The following is a 17009-nucleotide window of genomic DNA, read 5'->3' as shown; positions in this document are numbered from 1 at the left end:
CGATAATCTTTCAAAAGACGTTGCCCATGCAACTGGAAGCAACAAATCTACAGCAAAGAACCAACTTACGCATTTACAACAAGCGTTGTTATGGTTAAAATGCTAGTTACCATTGATTCACTGGAATTGGAAGTATTCAAAAATAGCTGTCTTTGCCCCATATCTAAGGATCATTTTATCAGTAGATCAGAAACAAAGAACTTCTGGTGTAAACAAATGACAATTAAATTAGATACGCTACTGATGGTTAGGCAGTGTGTGAAAAAAAGGCAAATGTCGCGGACTGTCAAAGGCCGCTTTAAATATACGTTGAACACCACCTGGGAATAGTGTATATCTTTTCTTCTGGGGGATAACGATCTTGTCTGACCTACAGGTGAGGAAATATACTTTGAAACGAGCACAACATGGGAGTAAAAGACAGAGGAAAACTTGTCATGGTCTTACATTCCAGAATTTCTTCTGACAAAATTGAAACAACATGCTTTAAGTACGCGATATGTTTTTCATGTTAATTTCCCATTAATTTTGATGGTTTAGTATGCGAGTGAGTTCTCTTTTATGCTTTGTTTCAAGATACTTCTGCGTTTTTATGATATATAGATCATAGTACACTTATGACGAGTTGTCTACCGAACAAGTTGTTCATTATTGTTTTTGCCTTTTTTCACTTGGAGGGTATTGTTCAACTGTTGTTTAGTAAAGTTGAAACTTTCGAAAGTCATAAATGTACATCATTGACATTACTGCTTTTAAATTTGTTTGACAGGGCTTGCAAATTCGTTTGAAAAAAATACATTAGGTCAATGGATTATCTCTTGATATGATTTCAAATCTGAAGCACTAAATGTTTAATTGAATTTCAATTGATTCAGTGCATTTTAAATTGATAAGGTAGTCTTTGAACGAATCGATCTAATTTGCTGAGCACTCAGGCGCTTTTTTAAATGTGATTTTATGGTTGTAACACTAAATCGTATCTATTGTTTTAAGTTCCCTGTGTTATTCTTTGGCAGAAAAAAAAGCATAAAAAATTGCCCTTGAATGTTTAGACACTTATAATACAATTTAAACTTCATGTTCAGACCAGAAATTGAAATTACAATGGGAACTTAACAATAACTATAGAAACAAACTTCCTGCTCTTTTTGGTTGTTTAGGTACTGAGAAAATTATTACTTGAAAACAGACTTATGAATGTTATATTAAAAAGCGGCATTTCTTGAACTATCAACATATGAAGCTATCAAATGCTATAACAGCATAAAACATTTTCATTATGGTATGCAACAGCTTTAGCAGTGCCTTGATATTGTTGATAGTTCATCATGTGGAGTTGGCAAATCCTAATGCCTATAGAAAAGCCTTGAGAAATGCATTTCTGGACAATATCTACAAGACTGAAAATCTACTATGGAACATACAGCAATGCAGTAGATCTTGTTGTTTCACCTCTTGTTTCAGACATATAGATTGTAGATCATTCGAATTTAACGCGGAAAATGGCCGATGCCAAGTTTTCAATCGAGATTACAGGAATCAAATCATGTTTGCGGGAAACATGGCTGCAGGGACTTTACACTATGATTTGGATTCTGGTATGTAATTTTTTTCAAAATTTCACAACTTTATACACAATATAAGGTAAACTTGAATTAGTTGGATTATAATTATAGTTAATAGATATGTTTTATAATGCTTACAATTTCAAGACACTTTTTTTAAAACTTGTGTTAATAATGTAAAATTTTGACCAAAAAAAATGAACAAATAATTTCGAGAATGCTCTTTCTTCATCCCACTTTCTAAATCTTTGGGTGATTGTCTTGTACATAGGATGAATTGAAAGGGTTTTTTCAGTTGATTGTGGTTCGTCTGGACCCTTTATCAATGCTCCGGCTGCTGACTGTTCTGAAATCCAAGCTCAAGGCTACAGCTGTAGTGGCGTGTATACTATAACCACTACAAGAAATACAGTTCTAGTCTGGTGTGACCTCCAAACGGACGGTGGTAGGTGGACGGTAAGCCTTTCCATTTTTTTTTAAATCTAATCGTTAACAACTACGTCTGCCATGTGGAATCTTATATAGACCTGATCTTGTTTAGGAAATTTAGAACTACTTTCTACTGTTAATTGTAAATTACGTGTTGGTGCTATGAAATTTATTCGGACGGTGGACGCATATGTAAAATAAAAATCTGGAATTTTTTTCCCTTTGTTGTAAATTGTCGTGTGATGCTCTGAAAATGATACATTACGTGAGTTCATTTTTATTATTATGGTGTAACATTTTGTATAAGTATAATTTTCCGTGCATTTCCAAAGGTAAAATATAAATTGCTACATTTACTATATTTTTAACCAGCCATTTTTGAGGAGTTGTTGATTAATAAGGTATTGTTTTCTGTGTACATGTTAAAAGTATAATTATCTTTGTTTTGTGGTATTTTCCCTCAGGTTAAGCATACAAATAAATAAAGAGTTCGAGTACACCTGCAATAATTTTCATCTATTCTTAGGTTTTCCAACGTAGAACCGATGGGTCAATTGACTTTAATGTTGGCTGGGATAAATATAAAGTTGGATTTGGCGATCCTTCTACGGAATACTGGATCGGTATGTGTTAACGTATTGGGCTGCAATAAATGGATGTATACAGAGGAAATTCTTGTTATGAACGATTCAAACCGGTTTTTACAAAACATAAAGTTGCATTGATCTTTCAGACGCCTTGACGTCATAGCTTCTAACAAACGCTTCATAAACAGTTGGTCATTGTGACAACCCTTTTTAATGCTTTAAATAATGACATCGAAGTACTGTAATTAATATTAACATATTGTTTAATAAAATAATTCTTCAAACATATAATATTTTCTACATTAAGAATACATTCAAACGTTTAAATCCAATAATAACGTTAATTATTAATATTTATTAATATAATTTTATGATTAGTTTCAGATACTTGAAATGTGACTGTTTCGAGTCTACATTTTAGAGTTAAAAACTAATAAATTACTGTAAACCGGGAAATTTCGCAACGTTTTTTTTCGCATTTTCTGTTATAAATCTTCTGTCGTGCAGTTTTAAATTCGCGATCGTTCATGAAATTGTACTGTAATGTTCTTCGAACAAAATTTTCTCGACAGTAAAATTTTCGCGTTACGAATCCTGGCGCGAAAATAGTGAAATAAAACTGTCGCGAAAATTTCACGGTTTACAGTTTTCAAAATGAGTGTTGTGAAGCTTCATTTACGCGTGTTACATTAATACTAGTAGTATTGTTCATGTACGAGAAAATGGTCATGTTATGGTAGATTTTGCTCTCTAAAAATCCCTGACTGGGTTTCTTCATTTTGCAAAATTTAGTTTTGTTTTGAAACTCTGGTAAGAAGGCATATCCTTTCCACGTTAAAGTACATTAAACTGCCTTTACCGTTATGTATGCCAATTTTGTTTTTTCCTGGTGTGAGAATACCAAATATGATCTACCTTCTTAGATCAATGTCATTTAGGTATAGTCTTAAAACAAAAACTATTGATTTGATAATTAAAGACTACTTATGTGTACTTTGTTTTTCATCTTTCTTTTTAATTTTAGGGAACGACGCATTATATGCATTGACCATGTCAGGTACAAACGAAGTTTTAATTTTGTTGGAGACATGGAGTGGTGTCTGGAAACATGCTAGGTATGCTAACTTTGGGGTTAACGGTGAGAGTGACAAATACCGTTTAACGTGTTCCGGATACAGTGGAACGGCAGGTAAATTAGTGATTCTTTCACATTTGATTGTCAAATGGTGCTGTTATTCGGGTATTCTAGAATTCGTTAGAATATATTCAGAAACAGCAATATCGAAACATTTGATTAGACAGGTATCGCATTGCCCAAAATTCTGAAGGTTCGAGTACCAGTCCATATAAAACTCAGACACTTCCAATGGTAAAGTGATCCATGGTGTAGAAAAACCTACAAACAAACCATACTTTCACAAAACGATAATCATTTCTCCATTCAGATCTGTACTTTTTAGAAAATCATACATTCATTTCCCACTAAAATCAACCAAATCAAACAAAATCAAGAACGATAACTCTTGCACAGTACCAATTTCATAAACTATCTACATAATTTGTATCTCAGAAGCGCAACAACCTAATGAAAAACTAAGAGTGCTTATATGATCAGACATGAGTAACTCTTTCTAAACAAGGAATAAAGTGAATTTGGTGGGTTTTTGACATGCATGAATCACCTTCTGTTTGATTTTTAGAAAGAGTGTTACTTAATGAAATATTGCTATTTACCACCATGTCGAATTGTACATGTGACAGAAAAGGTGTTCATCAAAGCAGAATTAGACCTGTTATGTTATTATTACATGATAGTAACCTCGGTGCAATATATTAAACTTAGTGCCTTACAATTTTAATTCAGGTAATAGTTTATGGCTTCATAACGGGCAACAATTCAGTACCAAAGACCAAGATAATGATGGTTGGCCTTTAGCATGTAACCCTACATTTCACACAGGAGGATGGTGGTTTAATGGATGTGCCCTGTCAGATTTGAACGGGCTGTACTACAATTCGGCAACCAATATACCAAATTCATGTCATTGGTATGGAGCAATTAACAGCAGAGAATCGCTAAAGACAACTTTTATGATGGTTAGAAAGTCCTGAGGCATATGCATAGGTAAAATTATAGAATGCTGAATTTCTGTACATGCTTCATACAAGAGTTTGTAAAATTCCCAACGATTTAAGAACAGTCAAATTTGCAAAATGTTTGGTTGTTCCTTCCGCTGTGACATCTATAGCAACACCGAGTACATCACTCAAGACCACTCGGCCAATCAGGCTATATCTCGTTGAAGTAACAGCCAAAACTTTGCTTTGCAAATTTGACAGTTGGGAACTTTTCAGACTCTAATGACAATATATATACGTCTCAGAATGTTACGACTCTATTCACTATCCTGCTTCATCAGATCGTGTATATTATGATTTAGAAACTTCTAAACGATATCAGAACTGTCAAAATTGCAAAGCAAATGTTGTTTGCCAGCTATGGCAACACCTCATCCACTCATTTCAGCGCCCTAGACCACTCAGCCAGTTAGGCTATATAAAAATTTAAATTTCGCTGACCGGATTATTCCTCCTCGAAGATTTAATCGGGGTTGTAATGTAGTTTTCGATGCATGGCAGTACGGGACAGATCATCACATATATGCGACCATATATGTCCACTTGGTGGCAAGAGGGTTACGATACAGAGGAGATTAACAAAACAGTTTTCAACAAAATTTCAAATGGATCGTTTCCCATATCAAACATCATTCCAATCTAGGAACAAATCTTAAATAAACCACTACTATTAATATTATATTGGTTTACCTCCACACTAAATATCTGATCAAATTGTTCTAGCTACAAATCAATTCCACAATACAAGAACTTTATTTGAAAAAGTGTGTTATTACCAAACTTTTAAAATTGTGTTATATAGTCAAGATATTTGTTCAGTGAATCAAATGTTTGGAATTCTTCTAAAAGATTAAGGATCTATAGTTTGTTTTGAATAGCCATATAAATTCATCCCAGAGCCTTCGATGTATAGGCCTATTGTAAATCTGTGCCTTATAAATTCAGATACTTCTAATACATGAATATTTCATTAAGTTAAGAAAATATACTGTTGTGTTTTGTTGTTTCTTTTCCTTTTTATCTAATTATATTTTATTATACTGTATACACTGATGTACATTTTTATTTAATTATATTTTATTATACTGTACACACTGATGTACATTTTTACTTTATATACGTGTGTTGTTTTAAAAATATTTTATAGAAATAGACAGTTTAATTGAAAATTGATGTAACAAATGTGTTATTTACTCTGAGTAAAGAGTATCGTTATCAACACACGTTATTATACACTGTAACGTATTATAAGTGACTTTACGAGAGCTTATTCAAAATTACATGTAAATTGCATAATGCGAATAGAACATCGTCTTGTTCTAAAAGGAATCGCTAGCAAGTCATTTTCAGCAGTCCACTGCAGACCTAAACGCTTTCTGTTTAATAGTCTTATAGGCTCTTCTATCATGAGTAAAATCCGCGAAGCTCTTTCATATTTTTTATTACATAACATTTCACAAGCTCTAAGCAGCGGCAAACGTTCGTTTCCTCTCTTACTAACCGCTGCAGACAGGCCTTTCTAAATTCTCGGACGTTATTCAAATCAAGCGTCGTTTGACAATCGGATAACGTCGTAAAATCACTCACCTTTTTCCGACTTCACAAGATTGTTGCATTTTTTGGAGGACTGGCTTCAGCGCCTAGAGTAAATTTCGAATGTCAGACGCTGTTCGGAGCTTGAACATTTCACTCGACAAGAAACACAGCTCAAATTCCCCGTTTTCACTTCCCTCACTCATGCATGCATAAATTAATAATATTTTCAAAAGGTGGAAAGGGGGGTAATTTTTAAAAAAATGAGATAAGCCAAGAGGAGGTCCATTTTAGTGATGTACTTCATGAATGTAACTTCTCAACGCTTATCCTAATTTGAACGCCAATTTGTGATCACAAAAAACATAATAAAATTGAAAGTAACTGTTTCCATAATCCATATTGAATTAACCCTATCTTATTGTCAATTTAAATTTGAATTTGAACTGTACAAAAGCCATTTTGAAGTTCTTGTTTATGCTAGTATTGTTTTAATGGATTAAATTATTTGTTTTAGTATAGTCCTCACAAATTCCATTTGTTTTCGAGATATAGATTTTCTTCGTTTGCCTTTCTAATAATGGATTTTTATTTGTTTAAAAATATTCAATTCAATAAAAATAGGAAGACTATATAATGAAACCCTCCCCACAAAAGGGTGTTTGTTCATAATCTACACTGTAAACTTGGGAAACTATGAGATCAAACATTATTCACAAACGTTACGAAACAGCATTTTTCACTTCAAATTTCACCAATCAGTCTAAATTCAAGTAGCATGCACGAACATTTATACAGTCGTTATAAAATAAAATAGTGCGAATTGCATACAGATGAGTATGTGGAAATATGCAAATTAGCTCCATGTCGTAATTTCTCCATATGCTATCTTAAATAGTCTGTTATTTAATTTTAGGTCGCCACACTGAAAAGGTTCAAGTTTTTTTTTTTTTTTTTTTTTTTTTTTTTTTTTTCACTTTTTGCATATGCATTTGGAACACTATATTGACCAATAAAAACCAACTCTAACATTTCAAATATTTATAATAAGTATAAAATCGGCATCGAAATATCATGATCTTTGACTACGGATGTCACGTAATTGGTCACAGATGGCGTTGTATTCGATTGTGGGCGTTATAGATATGAGATGTCTAATACCCGCATGGCCAAAAATCGAAGTGACCCAATATATACCGATTACGTCAATTACAATATGCGGTGCCAGGCAGATAGTTGTTTCACGTTCAGTGGTAAAAGTCTTTTTACCATCCCTGACACAAGGAAGAAAATTTCATTGTGTAAGCAATAGTTGGTAAACATGAATTTCCCAGTCACAGTTTCACAATCAGTCCAAGACTATTATCAGAATATAATTGCATTAAAACCTATGATTTTCAACACTGTAATACTTCTATTCCACGTTACTCAGTTAAAATCCCGACTTAAAAACATTATACATTGTTGTTTTTCCAAAAAAAAAAAGATATTACACCTAGATACAAATATATAGTTCTTGGTAGAGATTCCTCATACTTTGTAAGAAATAATTCCAAATCATCTTCCAAATATACAGAAGATGTTTACAAAATGCTGGAATTTTTAATCAAGAACATATTTGTCCAGTGTGGTGAACGCGGTTTGTCAACAAACGGTCGGCATTCCAATGGGAACAAATTGTGCTCCTCTACTTGCTAACCTATTCCTACACTCTTATGAGGCTGATTTTATAGCTGATCTGATCCGAAAGAAAGAATATCGTTTAGCTAGCTCCTTTAATCTCAGTTTCCGCTCTATAGATGACGTATTATCTTTAAACAATCCTAATTTTGGGGATTTGATGCATCACATCTACCCCAAAGAACTTGAGATAAAGGATACTACAGACACTGTAAAGTCAGCCTCCTATCTTGATCTACACTTAGAAAGCGATGGTAAAGGAAAACTACTGACCAAACTTTACGACAAACGTGATGACTTTTCATTCAAAAATTGTGAACTTTCCTTTCATCTGTGGCAACATCCCTTCAGCACCTGCGCATGGAGTGTTCATATCACAACTTATATGTTATGGCAGAGCTTACCGAGACTACGCAGACTTTTTGTATCGCGCTAGAATTCTAACAAATAGGCTTCTGGAGCAGGGTTATGTTGCTACAATATTGAAGTCATCACTTCAAAAGTTTTATGGTCGTCATCATGAATTCGTGGATCGTTACGGTGTAACCATCTGCGCCATGAAAACTGACTTGATCAACGCGTCATAGTTTTCCTTTCCTCTTTCGGCTACCCCGGACTTGACTTTTTATGAGCAACTCGGCGGTGTTTCTGGAAAAGTAGAGGACGCTTACCCTACCGATGTACCTGGTCTATGCTCCCAGTTTTTAGTGCAGTCCGAGTTGCTCATTTGCTTTGTTACTTTGAATGTATGATTTTAGTTACTTTATGTTCATTGTTGTGTATATCCGTTTTCCATGTCTGATCATTGTCACTGAATTAGATTCTTTTGATCACCGCTATAACGTTGGTTCCCTTGATTACTCTTTCAACAAACGTATACAAAATAAAGTAAGTAAAGGTATAAAACTTTTATTTATTCATATTCATATATCCAGAAACTATAGTTGTTGTAGACAAGTCCACCTCTGCTATGGTCTTAAATGAACCAATTTGACTTAACTGATAAATTTCCCTATTTTTAAGATCATTCGTAATAAATGCTACCCTGATAAACATTCAAGCATTTGTGTTGCATTCTTATTTATATTAATATTTTTTAATGAATGTGCGTGCTTTTTTCTTTTTGTTTGTTTCTTATCGGGTTTTGTTTATTGTAAACACTATACCAGTTAGTTTTCTGATATACATCACCTTATGTGAGAGCTTTTGCATCGAATGAGTTTAACAAAAATGACTACACATAATAAAGAATTTAAGATACTAATATTTTGCCATTTTGTAAGAAAACAGATACACTATGTGAACGTATGCATTTCTGTTTCTCCACTGGTTGGTAAAACATAAAAGCAGCATACAAAAATTACACTAGTTCTGCTTTATAAGAGATGCAAAAGAGAATGAGACAAAATGACAAAAATAAACGTAAAAAAAACAATAAATGTTTAATCTTGCAGACAATGGGACCAAATTAGAACATGCCTATACATTAATAAGTCAAACAGAAATATTTCTAACACTCAGAAAGCCTCACTGTAAAGTATGTAAGGCAATTGAAAATCATTTATTTCGCGCACGTAAGAATTAACTAATAATACATTTAGCTTTATGGAAACCGCCTTGACAGTTTTGCGTTGTGATTTCTATTCTATTCTCAATAGTTAACATTATTTTATATTTCAACAGTTTGCCATGAAAAATACCATCTTCTATTTAATACGAAGAGGGATAACTCAAATGATCTTCGCGAATAACTGCAAAATTGGCAAAGGATAGAAAGCCAATTAATTGAAGTACATGGCTATTACACGAAAACAATCTACATACACACTGTAGGCAACGAAATAAAATACAATCACATTTATAGAACAAGGAAAATAAGACAACATACAAAAATCTGAAAGACATGCAATATGAACTTCCTCCAAAATCTAGAAGGGTTTGCAAGCGGCACCCGTCAAACAGCAAGGGGGACATGGGTTGGCAATATTTGAGATAGAAACTGCTACGGTTCATCAAATTTGAAGACGCCCATAAAAGTTCGTTTGTGATTATAGGTAGGGATGGCAAAGGGGCGATATAATGTTTTAAAAGTCATGACAAAAAACAACGCTCCGCAGGAAACATGCAGAGGTGTAGTAATTATCTTTATTCGCTTTAAATGGTTCTCTGTATCCCATGAATGGATATGAATATATATATTGGTAATATATGACTAGGTATGATGAAAGGTAAAACAAAATTACCGAACTGATAAAATCTAAGCAATAGTCAAAACCAGAATTTGGAAAATCCCCGCAATGGTCCTGACTTGGTACAGGCATTTCAAAACGAAACGTGGAAAATTAAAAGATGATTTTTTTTTAAGTTTGAATGGGGCCAACAATTTGATTTTCAGATTTGTTTGGACGTGTTTGTCAAATATTAAACTGCTCTTAATATTCTGAGTGTCAACTAGCTTCTATATGTCCGAGGCACCGAATGGACCAATGGATAAAAGCTGTCATTTCCTTCTTTGGCAAAGAAAATAGTGTACACTATTAAAGGGTGGAACACTGGTTAAAATAATTTGTGATTTTGAATACACTAGAAATCCATAAAAATAAATTTCTAAAGAACATGTGCTGTCACGATTTAAAATCTCATAAGCTGTTTCCAGTTCAACACCTATTTTCATCAACTCAATAACAAAGTTGACAACAACAGTCTGGATTTAGAATAATCGATATTTTGATTGTTCGTGAACAGCACGAATTTCTACAAAAAGTCTCCATGAAAAAAATGAAAAATTAGTTTAAAATCAAGAAGCTCGGCAGAGTCACGATAGCCTATGGGTAAAACACCATTCGATTCATCACTGACATTTGCAAAAGGCTTGCTAATACTGATTTATTTAACGTCATTCTAGCAAAAGCTCATAGAGCACGATAATGACCCCTAAAGAATGAATAAACCAACGAAGTAAAGCACAGACTACAAAAAAGATTCTTTGGATAACTCTCTTTCATTGATTCACATTTAAAAAAACACCTTTCCTGTTTAGAGAAGTAGACCTAGGGTAAGGGACATAACTCTTGAAATCAGTGATGTGTTTGTATCATATTCAATTTCATTAAAGCATATCAAGCTTTCATTTGAATCAGAATGAAATCTGTCCAAATTACTTTGATGCATACACATGAGATTGATGTAAAATGCTGAATACAAACGTTCCAATGATTAGTAAGAGTTGTGTCTTTTACCCTAAGTCTACCCCCTTAAACCCTCAGAAATTAAGAACGCCACAGACTTCCTAACTCTTAGCCTGAAATTCTCAATTCCTGAATTAGTAGTGTCCAATAAAAAGTTCAAATAAATGAGCGTGTTGAGAGCATAGGCAACAAGATCAAACATAGCAACCAAGTTGTGAATTGCATGTACTAAACTCAACCTTTTAGACACAAATGATACACAGTGCTACTGAGATTTCGAAAATTCATGAAATAGCCAAATACGTTATGCAAAATATCGGACAGTCACGATTCACTCTACAGGAAAACCTCTACATAAAAACCCGTCCCTCCATGTAGGCGGCTTTTCTTAAGGCTAATAATCCGAACATGTGTTACAGAAACAGCAGAAAGGAACTTAACTATAACTACAGTGAATGAACGTATCTAAAGCGCTGGTAATCCACCATATATGAATGATGGCAGTCAACGCCGGAAGAAAACTACTTACGCGATGAAGGAGACGCTTAACAGCACAAAAACGGGGATTCAATAGGACGTTAGGAAAATATAACAAGAATGGAAATGGTGAATATGTACAAGTGATGACATCCCCACCAGGATGAAAAATGTCAGCTCAAGGCCACCCGTGGGTCTTCAATAACTGACAAGGAAACCCTCACACCACAAGGCAGGCAACAGCTGCGGCCAAAACAACATTATACAAGGTACAGCGAAATAGTTGCTCCTATACACTCCAGCAACATAAAAGTAAAAACTGAAAGTGAAAACGAAACAATACTTACAGAGGCCAGTAATTACTGACGACGGGGTTCAAGTACTTTGGTGTGATCACAACCCTTCCCCTTTTAAATCTGGCTGCTGTGGAAAAAATATTACACAATTTAATGTACCTAAAAATCAGTTCAAATTGTTAAAACAGAATAAAGAAACTGCATATACCGTACACAAATGAACAAACAAAGGTCTACTAGTAGTTAACTGGCATACCAGCTCTTGACCAGACTGGTCATTTTAAACCTACTAACAGCAGTGAAAACAGGTGGATTGGATCTTAAAGAGTAGTGACGACCTCATGAGCACTTCTCTATTCTAGTCGTGAAGATCAGGGCCAGATCCAGACACTTTGAAAGTGTAGGTGCCAGCCGAGGGTCCTAAGAAAAAGAAGTCAGACATTATTTGCCGTTTTTTTTTTCAATTTTACACATGAAAATGAAATGGGGATGCCAACCACTGCTAAAGCATATACATTTACTCATCTTGGCAGTTCAGTTGGAGTAGACGGTGATGCTACTATACTGATACATAAAAACGTTTGTCAAAAGCAAGATCTGCATTCAATAACTTGCAGAATGTACGTAAAGCTGGAAAGTACACCACACACATCAAATTGATGTATACAACAGTTGTGTTATACCTAATATAGCAGTTGCTGGAGAATGACTGGGGCTGACCAACAAAAAGTCTTCATCTTTCATAGCTATTATGTGCCTTAGAAGGATCCTTCATATATGTATACCAAATAATATATATTATAATAAAAACCTCCTCCATCTACAGATACAATCAAGGAGACATGATCGAGCAACATCACCACCAGGAGAAGGTAGAGATGGATTGAACACGTCTTGAGAAAAGATCAACAAGACCTCACTAAAACATCACTTTTCTTAACACCAGACGGAAAATTAAAGCGCAGAGGTGCAACTCTGGGCAAACTGAAAATTAAGAACATTTAATTGAAAGTTAAGAACATTTCTTGCTTCATTGTACTCATTATGAACAAGAAAGACAAAATCTAGTGAATACAATAAATAAACTTATCCTTGGCTTTATGAGATCATGTCCTTTATCTAAAATTAATGCCCTTTTAAATAGAAAATTAGAAAAGTCTTCCAGAATGTCTTCCACATTTTTTTAATGTTTTTTTTTAACTTGAGATGCCTACTGGGATTTCCCTCAGTGATATAATTCCCTCCTTCAAATTAGGAGTGTGCATGGTTGTTGCCGTTACCACACTCCGTTTGTCATCAGTGATATAAGTCTCCAATAGCAAAGTTATGTAAATTATCAAAAATATACAGTTAAAAAAGTAGTTATCTATGGCAAGCCAAAGTGGAAAAAGCCATATTTTTTTAATATAAGAAATTAATTTTTTAATATTAAAAAATAATTTTTAATATTAAAAACTGTTAATCTAATATTAGAAGTTCAGTTTTTTATATAAAAAATCAAAGAATTATTTTTTAATATCAGAATATGAATTTCTAATATTAACAAGAGTCTCCCAGGCGCCTGAATCGCTCACCTGGTTGAATTTTGCCTTTCAAGGGCAATAAATTAAACAAGAAGTTGTCCAACAATTTTGACTCAAGAAAACTTTGATAGGACTTATCATAAGGATCATTTCAGTAAATGAAGGTCTAAATCTAACATAGTTTTCAAGACATTGGCTGAAAACTGTAAAAAAACCTGTCATTTTCTCCTGTCAAGGGCAATAACTCTTATAAGAAAGCGTCTGACAAATTTTATGCCTGAAGTCTTTTGTAGTCCTAAAAATAAGGATCATTTCATCTATAGAAAGAATTTGGCTAAACCTAACGGTTTTGGAGATAGATGCGAAAAAATACTGTCTGACCCCTATGTTCTATTTTAGTAACAGTGGCCATGTTTTTCGATGGATCAAACAACCCCACTTCAATTCTATGCAGGATACCCCAAAAGAACACTGATACTGAGTTTTGTTTCAATTGGTAAAAATAGTGTCAGAGGGGAAGATTTTTGAGAGAAATAACATTAAAAATAGCAAAAAAAACGTCGAAAAAGGGCAATAACTCCAACATGGCTTAATAGATTAAAATGAAAATTTGACCGCAGATAGATCTCATCATGCTGTACACTTTAAATCCTTCAGAATGGGCTAAACCTATAAGTTTTGGAGATATATGCGAAAAACTATTGTCTGACCCCTATGTCCTATTTTTAGTAACGGCGGCTATGTCTTTCCACGGATCAAAAATTCCCAAATTATTTCTATGCATGATACCTCAAGGAATATTCATACCAAGTTTGGTTCCAATTGGTCAAGTAGTGTCAGAGTAGAAGATTTTTGAAAGAATTAACATTAAAAATAGCAAAAAAAAACCTCGAAAAAGGGCAATAACTCCAACATGGCTTAATAGATTAAAATGAAAATTTGACCGCAGATAGATCTCATCATGCTATGCTAAATACTTTTACCTTGTCAATATTTAGCTACACCTAACCATTTAGGAGATATATGCGAAAAACTACTGTCGGACCCTTATATTCTATTTTTAGTAACGGCGGCCATGTTTTTCGACGGATCAAAAATCCCACATTAGTTCTATGCAGGATACCTTAAGGAAAATTCATACTATGTTTGGTTCCAATTGGTCATGTAGTTTCAGAGGAGAAGAGTTTGAAAAATTGTTAACGACGATGACGACGGACGCCAAGTGACGGCAATAGCTCACATAGCCTTTGGCCAGGCGAGATAAAAAATGAATTTCCTATATTAAGTAATGAATTTTTAATATTAGAAATACAATTTCTAATATTAAAAATACAATTTTAAATATTAAAAATCTAACATCATTTTTAATATTAAAAATACAATTTTAAATATTAAAAAATCTAACATCATTTTCAATATTAAATGAATTTCTTATATTAAAAAATGTATTTCTTATATTAAAAATTGAATTTTCAGTATAAGAAATTAAATTTCTTATATAAAAAATTAAATGTGTTTTTAATATTAGAAATTGATTTTTTAATATTAAAAAATGATTTTTTATCAATTTCGATCGAAGATCAGAATTGATATAGCAGTCGCCAGAGCCTTTAGATTTGTAAAGCCTGTTAGCATCTGAAATTATGTGACACTACCGCAGGAAAATAATCCCACTGGCATACCGCATTGAGGTTCAAATGCAGACAGTTAGGTGCACTTTATAGGTATTTCTAATTTGTCGTATTTATTTCTATGCTATTAAGGCAAATAAATAAACACAATAAACAACTTTTACTGTGAACTAAATATGATGATTAATTTGGTTTGTACTAACAACGATCCAATTAAAAAAAAGTTTACCTTTAACTTCACCAATGCCTGTTTCTATGCATTTAACGGAATAAACCAATATTATATTCAATATATCTCCTACAAATAAAATATTCTTAGACGCATAAACCATTTGATGTTTAGCTAGAAATAAAAACCTTGCGAGATTATAAATAGTCATCGCTCATAGAAATGAAAAAGAGCAATGCTGAGTGCCAATTGGAAGGTTGTCTTCAGAAATTCCAACGCAGGGCCTGGCGGATCCACATACTAGTATTTAAAATAAGGGGGCAGTGGTTCCTATCAGAAACTTATATAAAGAAAGAGGTTCCAGGCGCGGTAGGCAAGGACTACAATCCCTGTTCCAGGCTAATATTTTTCGATCATTTTATGCTTAACTTTTCTGGCGCGTAGCTGCCGTTAGGCAAAAAAGCTTTTGCCTGCACTTAATTTTGCCAATTTTTTTTTTTTTTTTTTTTTTTTTTTTTTGAGATAAAATACATCCAGGAGAGGCATAAATGATGCTCTAAAACGCTATCTCCGCGGAGCTTTGCCGTAATTTTGCCTACACTTCAATTTGGCCTCAGCTACGCGCCTGCTTTAAACAAAAAGGTAGCATAATCCCCGAAACCACCCTGATCTATTAACCACTGTATCGTGTATTTTTATTACGGTTACCGCCTCGTGACATCGGAAGCCCGGAGATGACAAAAGAAATGAAACTTTGCTTATAGACGATGTCATAGGAATTCCGATAGTACATTTCTCAGGAATGGTATTAGTCTGTGATCTGGTGATATTGCTTTTTGTAATAATAATTCTATTTGGCTATTTGGCCATGTGTTATAATGATAGAGCTGTAAGTGCTTCAGGGTCTTAGAAGTGCATGGCGAATGTTTCCTGCACCAGAAATAATTGTTGAAATTTTATTCTAAGGCTTTGATGTTTATGTTAATGTACGTGCATATCTCTAGAACTAGGTGCCAAGAAAATAAGCGCTTTTACATGACACACAGGTCTCTATGTGATAACTTGTACGACTTGAGCTATATAGCTTATCAACTGAGAGATGTAGCTAGTTGAGAGGGACGCGTATCTAAGGGCACGGTTTATTTTAATGATTGTGGTACAAGTTTGAATGATTTTACAGACAGTTTCGATCTGAAGATCTTTAAATCGAATTTCGAATTGAAAATTTAGGAATTGGGAAAGGCCAACTAGTAGTTTGGAATTCAATCATGCAGTATGTTGGATGTTTTGTATGAATCATCTTGGTGTTCTATGTAAACCATCATCGAACCTGAATATTTCGCTAGCTGATGCATTGCATGCTACGATCGATGTATCGCAAATTTTGTTGCGTTTATCAAATGTCCTTCGTAATCAGAATGGTTAATTTAAAAAAAAAGAATCAGAGTTCAATATTAACCATTTACAACAAAAACCTGTGTTTAGGTACGTTTGAATTCGACCTCTGTATTTTCTTTTTATCCCATATTTTTGCAATTTGACGTTATTTGAGGCGTAAAAATTCAAGCGATCGATATAAATTGATTCAGTACTTGAGTACTTTGGTTAATAATAGAAAATTAATTTCTTATATTAAAAAAAATATTTATTAATATTAAAAAAAATGATTTTTTAATATTAAAAAAAGAATTTCTTATATTAAAAATTATGGCTTTTTGTCCACTTTGGCTTGCCATAGTTATGTTATCTCTACCTGCGGAAATAGTCCAGATAGTCTGACGTTCACTGGGAC

General features: G+C 33.6%; 1 protein-coding gene across 1 annotated transcript; it reads left to right on the top strand.

Moving 5' to 3' along the window:
- Window positions 1–1561: 1561 nt before the first annotated feature.
- LOC148612200 (angiopoietin-related protein 6-like) lies at window positions 1562–4693 on the top strand. Its single transcript, XM_088595363.1, has 5 exons — window positions 1562–1598; window positions 1861–2021; window positions 2521–2617; window positions 3606–3770; window positions 4446–4693. The coding sequence occupies exons 1-5, from the start codon at window positions 1562–1564 to the stop codon at window positions 4691–4693; spliced, it is 708 nt and encodes a 235-aa protein (XP_088451489.1).
- The last annotated feature ends 12316 nt before the right edge of the window (window positions 4694–17009 follow it).

This window comes from Perna viridis, chromosome 7 (genome assembly GCF_037379345.1).
Source record: "Perna viridis isolate PV_CMFRI_1.1 ecotype Kerala chromosome 7, ASM3737934v1, whole genome shotgun sequence".
NCBI lineage: Eukaryota > Metazoa > Mollusca > Bivalvia > Mytilida > Mytilidae > Perna > Perna viridis.
The sequence above is the reverse complement of the archived record's forward strand: the minus strand, read 5'-3'. Positions and strand labels throughout refer to the sequence as shown.

Bases quoted from the DNA above. Each gene is read 5' to 3' on its own strand.
- LOC148612200 (XM_088595363.1), top strand. From the start codon at position 1,562: ATGGCTGCAGGGACTTTACACTATGATTTGGATTCTG. The intron at 2,618-3,605 runs GTATGTGTTAAC...TTTTAATTTTAG, and splicing joins TTCTACGGAATACTGGATCG to GGAACGACGCATTATATGCA. The intron at 3,771-4,445 runs GTAAATTAGTGA...ATTTTAATTCAG, and splicing joins CGGATACAGTGGAACGGCAG to GTAATAGTTTATGGCTTCAT.